The 15,310-nt window shown below is 29.5% G+C and overlaps 2 protein-coding genes and 1 non-coding gene across 5 annotated transcripts; 2 read left to right on the top strand and 1 right to left on the bottom strand.

Annotated features, from left to right (window-relative positions):
* Positions 1-9,677: 9,677 nt before the first annotated feature.
* On the top strand, positions 9,678-14,273 carry LOC101055599 (trihelix transcription factor ENAP2). 3 transcript variants are annotated; one of them, XR_738712.4, is made up of 3 exons: positions 9,678-10,777; positions 11,349-11,427; positions 13,105-13,335. XR_738712.4 is itself a non-coding variant. In XM_004251755.5 (2 exons), the coding sequence occupies exons 1-2, from the start codon at positions 9,832-9,834 to the stop codon at positions 14,118-14,120; spliced, it is 1,023 nt and encodes a 340-aa protein (XP_004251803.1). In that variant the 5' UTR covers positions 9,678-9,831; the 3' UTR covers positions 14,121-14,273. The 3 variants fall into 3 exon arrangements, 2 of the variants coding, with proteins under 2 accessions (XP_004251803.1, XP_004251804.1); XM_004251755.5 differs by lacking the exons at positions 11,349-11,427; positions 13,105-13,335 and adding an exon at positions 14,044-14,273; XM_004251756.5 differs by lacking the exon at positions 11,349-11,427 and having other exon boundaries at positions 13,105-13,434.
* LOC112940462 (E3 ubiquitin ligase BIG BROTHER-related-like) lies at positions 14,138-14,746 on the top strand. The gene has a single exon (XM_026028675.1). The coding sequence runs from the start codon at positions 14,138-14,140 to the stop codon at positions 14,744-14,746; it is 609 nt and encodes a 202-aa protein (XP_025884460.1).
* A 131-nt stretch (positions 14,747-14,877) lies between these two features.
* On the bottom strand, positions 14,878-14,953 carry TRNAT-AGU (transfer RNA threonine (anticodon AGU)). Its single transcript has one exon. It is a non-coding gene; the product is annotated as a tRNA-Thr (tRNA).
* Positions 14,954-15,310: the final 357 nt, after the last annotated feature.

Below are 15,310 nucleotides of genomic sequence, written 5' to 3'. Positions count from 1 at the left end.
TATTATAAATTAAAATTTGGAAAACATGACTTATTTTTAGTTTATATGACAGACTTGGAACTCGTGGTGGTGAATTATTTTCTAGAAAAAGGTTCATGAATGAGTATCATTTTTTAGCTATACATCAAAAATATAAAATTTATAATGATATGATGATATCGTATTGTTTCTATAAAAAAAATCCAAAAATATAAAATTTATAATGATATGATGATATCGTATTGTTTCTATAAAAAAAAATTTAAATTATTCTTTTAAAAAATATAAAACAGTTACGCACCTCATTTAATAAAAAGGAATACTTATGAAGAAAAAATTTAATTTTAAAAAAAGAGATTATTCTACTTATTTTGAATCATAAAAAAGTCTTTATAAATATATAGTTAATAGATAGACTAAAGGAGTACTAATATATATCAATTAAATTCAAAAACTTTATATAACAATTTTGAATTACGAAGTGGAGAACTTATATAAGTACAAATATAAATATTATTTAAATATTTTATATTTAGAAAATATTAATATGTTCGACTCTAATCTTATAAATTTAAAATAAAATAAAAATATTTGAATTTATGGTCAAACACTTCTATTTTAGCCAAATAACCTCTTTACGAGTATTTCCTCGTCCACTTTTACTTATTGATAATATTAATTATAAACATTCATTTTATTTGTCTAATTTCAAAAATAAAAAATTATCTCTTATTTCTTAAATTATTTTTGTTATCGTTGATAACCACCTTTTAATATATCTTTTAAAATAGAGAAAATGCATAAGTATTCTATAACCTATGCCCAAAATTCCAGAGACAGATTTATACTATACTAAGGTCTTATTACCCTCTGAACTTTTTTTAAAGAAATTTTCTACCTCTTTTCGGCCAACGTGATACTAGCTTGAAAAAAAATATCAACACTCACTGAACCCACAAGATAATGCAACGTAGGCCGAAAATGGATAAAGAATTATTTATAAAATAAAATCAAGGAGTAATAAGACATAAATATATAGAACTATGTCTTGAAATTTTGGGATAAATTGAGGATACTTATTTTTCTTTTAAAATATTAAATTTATTACGTATGATTGAACCTTTAGGCATGTGCCTATGCTTTCTAATTTCTATATTGAATTTATTTTACTCTAACAGTTTGTTTTTTTTTTTATAATTTTTTAAGAAACGTATAAAAAATTTTATCATTACGAGCGGTGCCAACTAATGAACTAATTGTCGATGTTGAGATAAAGACAGTGACTATTCTTTGCATACACATGTTATATATGAATTTTAATATGGTAGTTAGTAACTTTTAATGATATTTATGATGTTGCTTGCTCTAATTAAGTGGAGTGATTGATATAGTGGCGGTTCACTATCGAATTATAATAGATGATGGTATGATGGGGATTTTACACTTTTTTAAAAATTTAATAAAATCGTTGCACTAGCAGTGATTTTTTTATTTTTTTTAAAAAATAAATTAATTGAATCGCTGCATTGGAAGCGATTTTCATAATTTTTTTATTTTTTTAATTTTTATTTGTAAAATCGCTCATAAAAATAATCCTGCTTATTTTTGTGTGGTAAAATTTTTGTAATTTTTTTTTGATATTCTCCAATTTTTTTAATCTATTTAATTTCTTTAATGGTAGTAAATCCTGCCTACTTTAATTCTTTTTAATGATAGTAAATCGGTGTCTTTGTAGCGATTTTACTTAAATTATTATATTTTTAAAAAAAATTAAATCGTTGCTACTATAGCGATTTTAGTTCTTTTTTTAATATTTTTAAATATCGCCACGTGAAAAGCAATATTTAAAAATATTTTTAAAAAAAAGAACTAAAATTGCTATAGCAGACGCGATGTAATATTTAAAAAAATATAATAATTTAAGTAAAATCGCTACAAAAGCAGCGATTTACCACCATTTAAAAGAATTAAAGTAGGCAGGATTTGCTACCATTAAAAAAAGTAATTAGATTAAATTTTTTTGGAGAAAATCAGGAAAAAAAAATTGCAAAAATTTTACTACAAAATATTTAGAAGGATTATTTTTATGAGCAATTTTAAAAATAAAAATTAAAAAAAGAACAAAAATTATGGAAATCGCTGCATTGCAGCGATTTAATTAAACTTTTTTTTAAAAAAATAAAATTGGATGCAGCAATTTCATTAAAAAAAGGGTAAAATCGCTGCATGTGCAGCGATTTAATTTAATTAAAAAAAGATAATGATATTGGAAATTTAACTAAATTTAAAAGAAAAAAATTATAAAAAGAGTAAATCGTTCTAACTGAAACGTTTTACTAAAAAAGCATTTAAAATCGTTGCCATTCAAAAAATAATTAAAAAAAAAATTAGCAACAAAATCGCTGCCTAGGCAGAATTTTTTTTTAAAAAAAGAAAATCACATTTTGCAAATCTCTCCTATAGCAGCGATTTTGATTTTTCCGATGGAGAAAATCGCTGCTATTCCAGTGATTTTGTCGTTTTGGTTAATATAAAATTTCATATACCGTTTTAAATTTTTTTAACATTTTATACTCTTTAGGCTCCGAACTCGTTAAAATGATGTGAAATTTTATACTAATTATCACATCAATCAATTTATTTTATCATATTTTATTAGGTGTTTTTTAGTTTATGATAAAAAAATTTATAATCGTTGTTCTGCGTATAAATCTCATTCTTGTCAATACCTTGCCTAAGTCAACTTTGTGCGATGAATTCGACCCACATGATCAATCTCTTATTGTTGTAAATTGAAGGTTCTAAACTTGAAATCTTAGTACTTTTTATTAAATATGTTTTTGATTTCATATCTTTATATTTAACACACATCTTAATATTTAAATATGTATTTAAATTTCAAACATTTTAATCTTCACAAAAATAAAATGAAACTTTAAATTACATAAATTAACACACATATATATAAAAATCATATAATTTCACCAAAATGAGTACATGAATAATATAATATAAGCAATTTTTATCTCTAGTTCTATATTGCATAGGATTCATGAAAAGAAAATTCCTAAGTTTTCATGTATAACAGGAACTTTTCATTTTTATAATTTAAACCAAAATCTGATTATGGTTACAAATATCTCATTCGTCCAACCATACCAAGTTGCACATACACGCTAAATCTATTCGTAACAATTTTAAAGTAATCGAAAAATAAATTATAATTATAATTAAAATATGATGAAAAAAATATGATGAAACATAATTTTATTCATCAGGATTGTGTGTATAAATTTGTTCCTCATTTGATTCTTCTCTCATAAGATTTATCCATGATCCAAAGGTCATTGTGGTGTATTTCTCAAACTAGGATAATTTGAATTGGATTTACTATGAATATTTCATGAATATGTGAAATATTTGAAATGTCTTTTCAAGAAAATAGAGTAACCTTTATATATATGTGGGTGAATTAAGATTTAGTATTGAATAGTTCCAAGAATTTGATTTAAATTGAGAGATAAGTGTCAAAAACACACCTAAACTATTCACTTTTTTTTTGAGTTTTATATCTAAACTATTGAAAGTGTGAGTTTCATACCTAAACTATCACTTTTTAGTTTGAGAAACACACCTCAGTAGTGTTTATAGTGCACTCTCTCTTTTATATAAAAAAACTTTGACACGTGACATTTCATATAGATAAAATATTTTATCTAGATAAAAATTAAATAATATTATCCATATAAAAAATTAAATTATTTTTCTTATCTCATTCCACAACCTCCTCCATGTATCCTCTTCCCCGCGACAACGCCATCTTTTTTTAAAAAATTATAATTTATAAAATATTTGTAAAAATTTCATATTTCATCCTCCCCTCGCCCTCCTCCTCCCCTCCACTGATAGAAATTGATATTATTTTATTTTAAAAAATCCACCTCATCTTATTTGATTTTTTGCTCCTAATTTTTATTTTTTTACGTTTTTCTTATTTTGGTTTAGATATGCACATACATATATTTTTAGTTAAAAAATTCTACTAGTGTGCCAAATATAACATAAGCAACTAAAAAATATAAAAAGTCTTGTGGCGGCAAGTAAAAAATATTTTCGATATGTATATCAAAACACTGGGAAAAAAAATTGAAAGCAGAGGGTTAAGCGGGATTGGTAGAATTATATTTTTAAGAAAATTAAATAATATCTAAATTAGTATTTGATGAGGGAGAGGAGATGAAGTAAAAAATGAAATACTTTTATAAAGGAAATTTAAGCAAAATAAAAAAAAAATTTAAAAATTGGTGTGGGGTAAGAAAATATTTTAAATTTTATTTTATAAAGAAAATATTATTTTTTTATAATAGTTTTTTAATTTTTAATTTTAGCTAATACTATTAATTTAATTATTTTTTGTCAAGTTTGAATATTTTGTCCATGTGAAGTGTGATGTGGGAATTATTTAAAATAAAATAGAGAGAGTATATTAAACATACCATGACGACAATAATATAAAAGAGAAAGGTGTGTTTCTCAAACTAAAAAGTAATAGTTTAGGTATTAAACTCAAATTTTCAATAGTTTAGCTATGAAATTAAAAAAAAAAGGTACAGTTTGGATGTATTTTTGACACTTATATCTTAAATTGAACACATGGTTTTGAGTTTCACACAATTGCAATCTCTATATACACCGTGCTTCCAGACTTGCGATCGAATTGTGTATACTTGTTGAAACTTCAAAGCCAGACTCGAAATTCTCATTCTTTCAACTATTTGTGAACTTAAATATTATGAGAGAGAAAAAAAATAAATGACTAATTTAATTTCACCGAATTTGTCAAAAAATACAATTACCCATAAAATTTCAATATCTATAATATCAACGATTAAAAAAAGGGCAACTTTCACATATAGCAAACAAAAAATTCATATTTGTATAATATAGCAAACTTTGCATAATTGCACTCCATAGCAAACATAAAAACTGTATAATTCGTTATACATATACGAGTGTATAATTCGCTGGCCTAAATTGTATAATTCGCTGGCCTATTTCGCTGCAATTGTATAATTTGTTTTGTATATAGTTGAATCGAATTAAAATGTATTCTATATTGCATAATTTATAAGTTTATAGCAAAAAAATATATGTTTTTCTCGCTTTATACAAAAACAGAAACACAATATATACACTTCTGTTGTATAAAGCTAGAGAAAATTGTAATTCACTGCAATTGTATAATTCGCAATTGTATAATTCGTTGGCCTTTTTCTCTGCAATTTTTGAAGTAAAATGTTTGTAAATTATATAATTAAGTGTATAACACAAAGATATACATTTTTGCATGTGTATATACAATTTTCTCTCGCTTTATACAAAACGGAAACAGAATTATACACTTCTGTGTATAAAGCGAGAGAGGCGAGCGAGAATGGAGAGTGGCGAGCGAGATTCCTGGGAGAGAGACGCTGGCAAATTTTAGATAATATTTGCTATGGAGCACAATTAAATCAAACTCTAGCTATTCTATTTAATTTAGGTTATTAGTTTGCTATCTTATATAATTTTCTCTAAAAAAAATTGCGGACTATTTTAAAAGGTAAAGAACTTTGTATATTGAAAAAAAAGAGAAGAAAAAAGCCAAAATAGAAAATTAAAATGGGCTTTCATTCAACATAGGTTGAGTTGGTGGAATTACGAATGCCATTCGCCGCGGACGGTCGACGTCCTCTCAAGAAACAATGATCCACGTGGCACCTCTATATCCATACACATTTAAATTATATTTACGTTATTTAATTTTTATTTGTTCACGATATAAAAAAGAAAAAGAATTCACTTGCAGCATATAAAAAATATATTTTTAATAATGTAAACTAAGATAACTTAAAGAAGAAAACTAAAACTATATAATTTGCCAGAGTGTATAAGAATAATGTAAAATAAGTTATATTAGTAATAATATTTTTATCAATTATGCGAGCATTATTTCTTATATATTGTTTGGTTTGATATATTAGAAATTACAAATCTGACATAATTTTATTAAAAAATATATTTTTATAAATATGTCCTTCACACTTTATTTATTTGTACACTTTCTTTACAACAAAGTTCTTTTGCTAAATATCATTAATCTTCTTCTTTTTTTTTTCAAAAATAATATTAAATAGTTGTACTATTGCGTCAAGATATTTTTATCAAAAGTTGAAAAATAATTTTTTTTTATCAAAGTCATCATTACACTAGTAAATTTTTTATATTGAATTTAGATTTATTTTATTTTTTCTAAAAAAAGAAATACTTAAAATGTCATAAAATCTATTAAGACACCAAAAAATTAAAAGACACCAAAAAGAAAATCAAAAGCTTATGACAACAAAGAAAATGAAGAGGGTTTAAAGGTAGTTTTGCAATTATTTAATCTAATGCAAGTGTTAAAATGTTGTGTATTATTAATACCTAAAATTTCTTGGTATTGATAATACACAACTTAATACTCAATAGAGTATACATGACATGAAAATATACTAAATAAAATACTGTGAATATACACACCTAATACATATATTATATTTTCTAATACACTCTACTAAAGTTCGAATTATTACTAATAACTAAATTCTCCTTTTTAATTATAGGTGTAAGCAATAAACTTCAACAAAAGTATTTATAATATTAAATTTCATATATTTAAGTTTTGCTTATTATAGGTTCTGATTTCTCTTTTAGTGAATAATTGTATTGTAATATAGTTAGTTATGAACTACTTATGATTATACTTAATATTTTTCAAAACTATACATTTAACACCCTTAATATATAAATTATAAATGTTCAATTATATGAATGTTTAGTGTAATTTATTCACACAAAAGAAGAAGTAAAGTAGCATGCATAGTGGTGCTTCACAATTATGAGTGCTTGGAATTCATATTCCAACACTACAAAAAGTAAAGCTCTAGAGCCTCTATGAAAATAATATATATCAGTATTATCGACGTGATGAATAAGATAAATATTAATTATTTTTAAAAATTTAATGATTCTCAAATTTTTGATACAAAAATAGTTGTCTATAAGGAATACTTTCTCCTGAATAGACTTTACATAACACGTTAATCAAATTTTAACACAAATATCAAATAACTTATAGAAAGTTTTTTTAAAAAAAGATATACCAAAAGAAAGTGTCACTTCTTTTAATGGATAAGTTGATAAGGCAAACCAAGATTTTGAGATGTTACCAACTATTCAATCTGCTGCTTTTTTCTTCATTCTTTTAAAAGCAATAAGAAAAGTTTTTAAATTAGTTTATCTTATCCTAAATGTTTTTTTTTTTTTTAAAAAAATGAATTGTATGTAAATAGGACAGAGAAAAAAAAATCATTTGGTGAAATTAGATAAAAAGAGGTGTCTGGCTAAGACAATCAAATCAATTTATAAGTTATTCTCAACGAGAATATGTAAAGACTATTCTAAATTAAATATGTTATTTTTCGATCTCTATTAAAGACTTTTAGTTTTGACATGCTTTTATCCTAAACTATTAAATAATCAAGTTTAAAAAGTAACCAAGACTATTGATAATTCAAAGTGTATTTGGAAAAATACGTCAAACTTAAAGAAAAATCTTTAAATAATTTATCTATTTTAAAACTTATTTACGTGTTTGATAAACTTTAAACATTAGAAGTGTTTATAAATTAGAAAATTTTACGTATAAATTAATCCAATTTACATGTTTGTTCTACTTGTAATCTTCTTCTTTTACCGCTAAATCTAAATGTAAGAGTTAACAATAAAAACACTTCCTCTTTTATTTAGTGAATTGGAAGGATATAACATGCTCCTTAAAAGAATATTTAAAAACATGAACTAAAAACTTTTTTTTTAAAAATTGTTTTTAAAAAAAATAGAAAGTAATTAATAATCTTATCAAAACAAGAATGAATATTTTAAAAGATCAGTAACTATGTTAAGCTTTATAAAACTCACTTATTTTAAATTATGAGGGAGTAATGAAGCTAAGCTTTTTTTTTTTTATTTGTCATTCAGTATTTCGAGTTTATATTAAAAACTCAATTGAATTCGAATTTCGCGTTATAATCTATTTTAAAATGAGACTTTCACAAAAAAAAATTTCATATCTATAACTTGAATTCGAAATCGGTAAGGAGTAATAAAGTTCACGTAACCTACCATGTCGAGTTGTGACATTTCAAATCTTATCCTAAAGTATTTCTTCGTGGATTAGATTTGTTGGTATAGTTTTTGGGTCCCTTTATAAGAATTGTCATTCTTCCTAGAAAATAACGTTTTTTTTTTTTTTTGATTGGATAATGTCTATTAAATTAAGACACTTAACATTAGTTGTGTCCAAGTTGGATGTGCCATTCTAGTACTACCACCTGTCTATACTCACACATCCTTCTAGAATTTATTGAGCAAAAGAGCCACCCTTATTTGACTTGTATATATTTGGTACTCGTGCTAAATCGAGCGTACTTGTAAAATACTTTGAAATTTATTAGTGGGGTTTAGTTTTATGAGTTTTAAGATGGGAGTGCTTGATTGTATATATCTAAACATGTCAACTACTTGATGTTGGAGGCTTGCTAAAAAGTTTTAGGCAAAATGACTAGTCGAATTTCTTAATTAGCATTGTTGATAGATGAATAATAAAAGTTTATAAATATGTAGATCGATGATAATTAAAATAAAGAACTATGATATTGCTTAATTACTACTTTAGAATATTGTGAGAATCATAGGGGAACTCATCTTCATTATTTTTATTTTAAAGTTAGTTTAGGTATGATATTTGGTGAACGTAAAGTTATAGATATCATTTGGTATACCTGAAGTCTTAAAATCCTGGATATAGATCACTTTCGCACATAGTTAGACATGTGCCGGGCCACAACAACAACAACAAAACCTTTCTACTACGGGTAACTATAAATTCTTTTCCTCTTCTCTCTTTGTATTTCATATTTCGTATTTCACGATTTATATTAAAAGCACACAAGTCATCCAATTATATTAATTGTATTATGTAATACAAGGATCGAATACATCAAAAAATAACGTGTATCATTCTAATGATTGCATCGACATATTATCTTTTATCAATCTGTATGTGCGAGTCTATGTTAGCTTGTATTTTTGTATCACAAATAAATACAAGCGATATAAGAGCGGATAATACAAGAGATATAGAACGTATAAGACCCTATGTATTAAAAACAATTTGTATAGTCATGTAGTTTTGTACCACAACAAACAAAATAAGAACAAAGTATTACAAGTGATACAACTTGTATCAGCCTGTATGTATATAATACAATCTGTATTTTTGTATTTATGTTTTGCGAATGAAGATACACAACACAAAAGTGATACAACTATATCAACATGTATATATCAAATACAACTTGCAATGCTACATGTTGAATCAATACAAGAACAAATAAATACAAGTGATACAACATGTATTAATGGAATACGATATGTGTCAGACTATACTCGTTAATGCATATTTATTATTTCTTTTCTAAATCTCGCTCGCCTCGGTCCAAATGTTGCTGAAAGGCCCAAAAACATCTTTGATTCTCAAAACGGGAGTTTGGGCTTAACCGGCCCAATATTCAAACATTCCCCACCCCGTACCCCCTCTTCCCCACCCACCCACCCAAACCGAAACTTCGTCGGCACATTTTTGTCGATGTACCGTCGACCTAATCACACTGATTACTTCTCACCCTCTATTCATCTTCTAACCCTAATTCCTCCACCACCGTTCAACAATCCAATTACGCCATCGCCGCCTCCTCACCGTCTTCTCCGATGTCCGACGACGATCTCGTCGCCAGTCCATCCTCGAATAACAATTCTCCGTCGCCGTCTCCATCGCCTCCACCGTCTTCTGTAAAGAATGAACTAGCAACTCTTCCTCCGCCACCGATGATCCCGCCGGCGTCGACTCGTCCGGCTGCATTTCCGGCTCGCGAGGACTGTTGGTCGGAGGCGGCGACTCATACTCTGATCGAAGCGTGGGGTTCTCTCTATGTGGAGCTGAAGCGCGGTAATCTCCGGCAGAAGCACTGGCAGGAGGTGGCTAACGCCGTTAACAAACTTCACGGCAACACGAAGAAGCAATTTCGCACCGATATACAGTGCAAAAACCGCATTGATACATTGAAGAAGAAGTACAAGATCGAGAAAGCTAGGGTTTCTCAATCGCACAGTCGGTATGTCCCGCAGTGGCCATTTTTCAACAGCCTCGACGTCCTGATCGGCGATAATTTCAAACCATCGCCGTTGCCGGTGACGGTCGCTCCTCGACGGAAGACACCTCCGTTGCTTCCTCCTCCAACTTCCGCCGTTCCGGTTGGTCCACGGTCAAAGAGGCCGGCGGCAGTCATGGAGGACGTCGTTTCCCGGAGAAATTTCTCTGCTATGGCTGCAGCTGCAGCTGCTGCTGCCTCCGAGGATTCAGACGAAGAGGAGGAATCGGAAACTTCAAGTCCGGCGACATTTACTGCCAGTGCTCCAAGTAGGAGGAAGGAGAGTGGGGCATTGGCAGAGGGTTGTAGCAGGTTAGCTGAAGCAATAGGAAGGTTTGCCGAGATATACGAACGAGTTGAAGATGCTAAGCAGAGGCAAATGGTGGAATTAGAGAAGCAAAGAATGCAGTTTGCAAAGGATTTGGAGATTCAAAGAATGAAACTTATTATGGAGTCACAAGTTCAGCTTGAAAAGCTTAAACGCGCGAAGAACAGTTCACAAGCTGGTGAGTGACTATGTATTCCTAGTGGAGAATTTGCTGTTTCTTTCATTGTGTTTGATTTTTAGATAGCAATCCAATTGACGGTTGTGTATGTATGTATGTACCTACTTATGTATGTATCTTAAAAGAACCTTTCAATTTGAATGTTAGATACAAAGATATATGAAGATTGAAGATGTTCCTTATTCAAGTTGTTAGTTGACATTTAATGTTTGGGTAGTTCCCGATCGATCATAATGATTGTATATCATTGGGTTTGTTTCTTGATTGCTCCTTTGCTTCAATCTGGGGTTCTTCCTGAGTAAAGACGGATTGAGACTGGTGTTGTCAGTTGCTTGTAGGAACTAGTGATGTAATGTCCCTTTTCTTTGATCTGTATTTGTGCAAAGAAACACTTGATGAAGTCGACAATCATAAGGATCATTCAGTGACTAAGAATGGAGAATAGGTGCTTCTCATTGGATGTGAATTGGCGGTGTGTTGTATTTCTGCTGAGTTATTTATGGAATCTCTTCTTACTGATAGAGTTAATGTAAAAAAAATTAACCCTCTTTGTTTTGTTGGTCTGATCTAGCCGTCTAGGAGTTGATGCATAAATTTTCGGATATGAGTTAGTTATCAAGAAGGTTAACTGATCTGAAGATATATATAAGGTAACATATGTTGCAATCACATATATTATTAATTGATGGCGAAGTTTCCTTATACAAGAAGTATTCGAGAAAGTAGAGAGTCTTTCAAAACAAATGTGGTTCTCCACAAAGTACACCGGATCTTCTATGCAGACTGCAATATACTAGAAATAGAGGCTATTACTCTTCAAATTCGGACTTTACACTCATCAAAAGCTATCTAACTCCTCTCCTTCCATCAAATCCACGTAAGTACTAGTGTGGCAAAAGCCCATGCTCTATGAAATTACTCGTGCTTACATAGGCTCAGTTGTGCAACACCATCTTTATTGTTTGACTTCGACTTGCCAATCTCAAAGCTGCTGAACAAAATCTTTCTTGGATAGTTGGGTGTATCATGTGTTGGGAATCAGCTTCTGAGTGCTTATACAAGTTCAGGCAGTAGGTCTTATTCTACATCAGTTAGTTATTTAAGTAAACTGTTTAGATGACAGCCTTTTGAACCAAGTATGCGTCTCTCACTTTTTTAATCATTCGTTATGTAAAATTCTTATCTTATTAGCCAATAATGAAATAAAATGATCCATAAACCAAATTATCACTTGAGTTTCTTTTCATCCTGAGGCTTAGAAGATTCTTTGACCAACTGTTGGCTACTCTTGAGATTATCTTCTCTTTTGGCAAGCATAGTATTATTGTTTTCTGTTAAGTTTTTTTTTCATTCCCATAACTCTTACTACTTACTAGCTACGTAATGCATCCTCCAAACAACCCCCCAGTATCTATCTGGGATAGTAAGTTCGAACGAAGTTGTATTTTCCCAAGAAGTACTTTATACTTAAATTGAACTAAATTTAATTTGTTCTATTCAATTCATGTTGAAGTATGCATGTTGCATTTTTGTTACTCTCTCTTAAAATTGCCATTGGACTTTTTTGAAGAATATTGTTACTGAAACATTTTGTGTTGACATCTCTTGAACAGATTGAATTTAAAATGAAAATAGTCACTTACTGATGTATTCCGGAACATCATTGTTATGATCTTGAGACTATCTATTTACATTCCTGAAGAATTGTTGATCTAGTTACTGCAAGAAAATCTTATGATGCCACTAGAGATCTGCGATTGGTCTATGATCTATATCCTTAGAATAACACTTAGTTTAAGCTTCACAGGATGGCTAATAAGAACAGTAAAGATGCAATGCTTGTGTCTATGTGCAGAACTTTTTGTTGCATTAAACAAATATATTTGCTCTGTCATAAATGTGCATCTCCGTGGACCATGACGCTTATAGAAACTATAATAGTTCAGTTGTGTGAAGAAAGCTTCATTACTCTATTATTTTAAATTACCATTTGCTCCTTCTTTACTTCCGTCGAGGAAATTATGACTGTTGAGCTCTAATTATGGAATTAGCAGTCGATAGGGTTAGTGGTAAAGTGTTTCTTAACTTTTGCTCCACTTTGGTAAAGGGAAGGTTATTGAGAAGCTCTGCTGGTGCACTCTAGCTCCTAAATACTTGAAAGTTTCTCGAGAAGTAGAGAATCCTTTCATTTTTGTTGCCTTTTCGTACCTTCTAAATATTACATAAAGCCTGTAATGTGCCATTATCATGTACTAATTGCTACTCTCTGGATGTTAGCTTGAAATTCCTTTGATAAGAAGTTCATGAGTTGCTATTTTTATGAGCAGATGGTTACTTGTACAAGGAATGTTGAGTAGAAGAGTGCATTTTTTCCACGAATCTTTCGGAGGTGATACATATATTTTGGTTAAACCTTGCCAAGAGTATACTAGTTTTATTGAAGATGAGCGGTAGATACTAGTTTTAGGCTTGATTTTTAATGTACTTTTTCTTTGAGACTTGAAAAAGAGTTTGTAACTTATTTCTGTGTAAAGTGATTTGCCTAAGCCAGACCCTCATCCCAGTCTTTGTTACATTCCGACTTTAAGCTTGCTTTCTTTCTTTCTTTCTTTCTTGATTGATCTCGTGTGAATCGAATCATGAAGTTCCTGTTTCCACTCTCTTGGTTATATACATCTCCCACCAAAGTTAAAACGCGTTCTCATTTCTTCTTCAACGTTAGTTTCTGTTTTGTAGCTTTTAGTATCAACTTGGAGGAGGATTTTGATTGATACTTTTGGTTTGGTTAGACTGCATTTCCCCTATTTTTCTACATTTGTTTTTGAAACCATTGCCTTTAGAGGAAGAATTTTTCAGTTTTATATCAAACTTTGTGAAGGACATATTGGGTTTTGTTAGTAAATTAATTAAATGGGATTTTTCTTCTAGACCTAAAACATATGTAGAAATAATTTTTTTTTTTGTTACTGGTTCAACAGAAAAATTCTAAACTTTGATATGATTTTGTAATTCTCTTTTTTATCAAACTTTGTGATGGACACATCGGAATTATTAAAAATAATAACGTGTGATAATTTTTTTTATAGAGACTTGTGGGGGAAGCAAGAAAAGAACGGAAATAAATATTTTAGGAAAATATTTTTTCCAATCAAATTGTTACCATAAATATTTTCCTTTCCCAATCAAATATATTTTTCCTATATATAGGTTTACATTAACAAGTAGATCCCATTCTAAACTTTCTGGTAATCTAATACAAAACACAGGGAAGAAACAATGTCTCAACATGATCAAGTTCCTTGTTGTTGTAGTCGTACATTACCACCTGACGCCGCTCTCTTGAATCGACTACAACACCTCATGCCTCCTGTTGATTATAGTTTCATGTCTCATATTAAGTTAGAACATTCAGATATTGGTGAAATTGTTGATGAAATTGAAGAAGAAGAGTTGTTGGATGAAGATAGTATGGAAGAAGACGAGGAAGAAGAAGAAATCATGAATGAGTTAGAAATAGGAATGGAGTATGATATACATGTGCTTGATCAAGGCAATCAACAAACAAGTGGAAGAAGGACTAGAACAGCTCGAATGCAAGTGAATACTAACTACATTCGATACAATATTCAAGTGCCTCAATCCATTCTTGATGACACCTATACTGATGAAATTGAAGAAGAAGAAGAAGAGGTGGTTGAGGAAGAAGATATGTCTGAGTATTTTGGAAAAAGTACATGTTATGTTACTTGTGTTATGGACATAGACACCAACGAAGATGATGAGGAACAAGATGCATGTGCTATCTGCTTACTTGAATATAAAGATGAAGATAACATTGGCACACTTCAATGTGGCCATGAATTTCATGCTGAATGCATCAACAAATGGTTGCACAGGAAAAAATCATGTCCTTTTTGTAGAGCTTCAGTATTGCCCACAAACACATCACTGTCTGACATTATTCTGTAATGATTTTTAGTCTTTTACTTCATTCTTTATTATAGTTTTTGGCCTGCTTAAATTGCTTTCTATTCATAGATGCATAATTATGATATAGTACCATTAACGTAAAAAAATAAATGGACATAGAAAGAATTGATTGCTCTCGTTGAGAGTCGAACTCAAGAGACCTCCCGCTTACTAAACGGGTGCTCTAACCAACTGAGCTACGAGAGCTTGATATCTGAATGTAGATATATATATTATTTAAAGTTTCTCATTGTCCTACACTTATTTTGATGAAGAATAATGGAAGAATAAACTTTACATAAAACATTTTCTGTCACAGGTGTATGGTATGGGCATTAGTGTGTACAAGAAATCTCAAACTCGAGATTTCTGAAGGAGTACTAAGAATTCCACCACGTGACTAATGACGGTTTCTTTTCTTTTTGAATTGGGATATTTTTTCAGGTAAACAATAGTATGTACACACCATTGACAGGGAAAGAACTACTTGTAAGGTCCAAGACTGGACTCTCAATTATAGTATTTAAAGTCCGATGTCATAGTATTTTCCCAAATTATTGTTAA

This window comes from Solanum lycopersicum, chromosome 12 (genome assembly GCF_036512215.1).
Source record: "Solanum lycopersicum chromosome 12, SLM_r2.1".
In the NCBI taxonomy this organism is placed as follows: domain Eukaryota; kingdom Viridiplantae; phylum Streptophyta; class Magnoliopsida; order Solanales; family Solanaceae; genus Solanum; species Solanum lycopersicum.
The sequence above is the reverse complement of the archived record's forward strand: the minus strand, read 5'-3'. Positions and strand labels throughout refer to the sequence as shown.

What these genes read in the sequence shown, in the direction of transcription:
- LOC101055599 (XM_004251755.5), top strand. Translation starts at nt 9,832, where the DNA reads ATGTCCGACGACGATCTCGTCGCCAGTCCATCCTCGAATAACAATTCT. An exon ending in GAAGAACAGTTCACAAGCTG is followed by an intron (nt 10,778 to 14,043) that starts GTGAGTGACTAT and finishes TACAAAACACAG; the next exon opens with GGAAGAAACAATGTCTCAAC.
- LOC112940462 (XM_026028675.1), top strand. Translation starts at nt 14,138, where the DNA reads ATGCCTCCTGTTGATTATAGTTTCATGTCTCATATTAAGTTAGAACAT.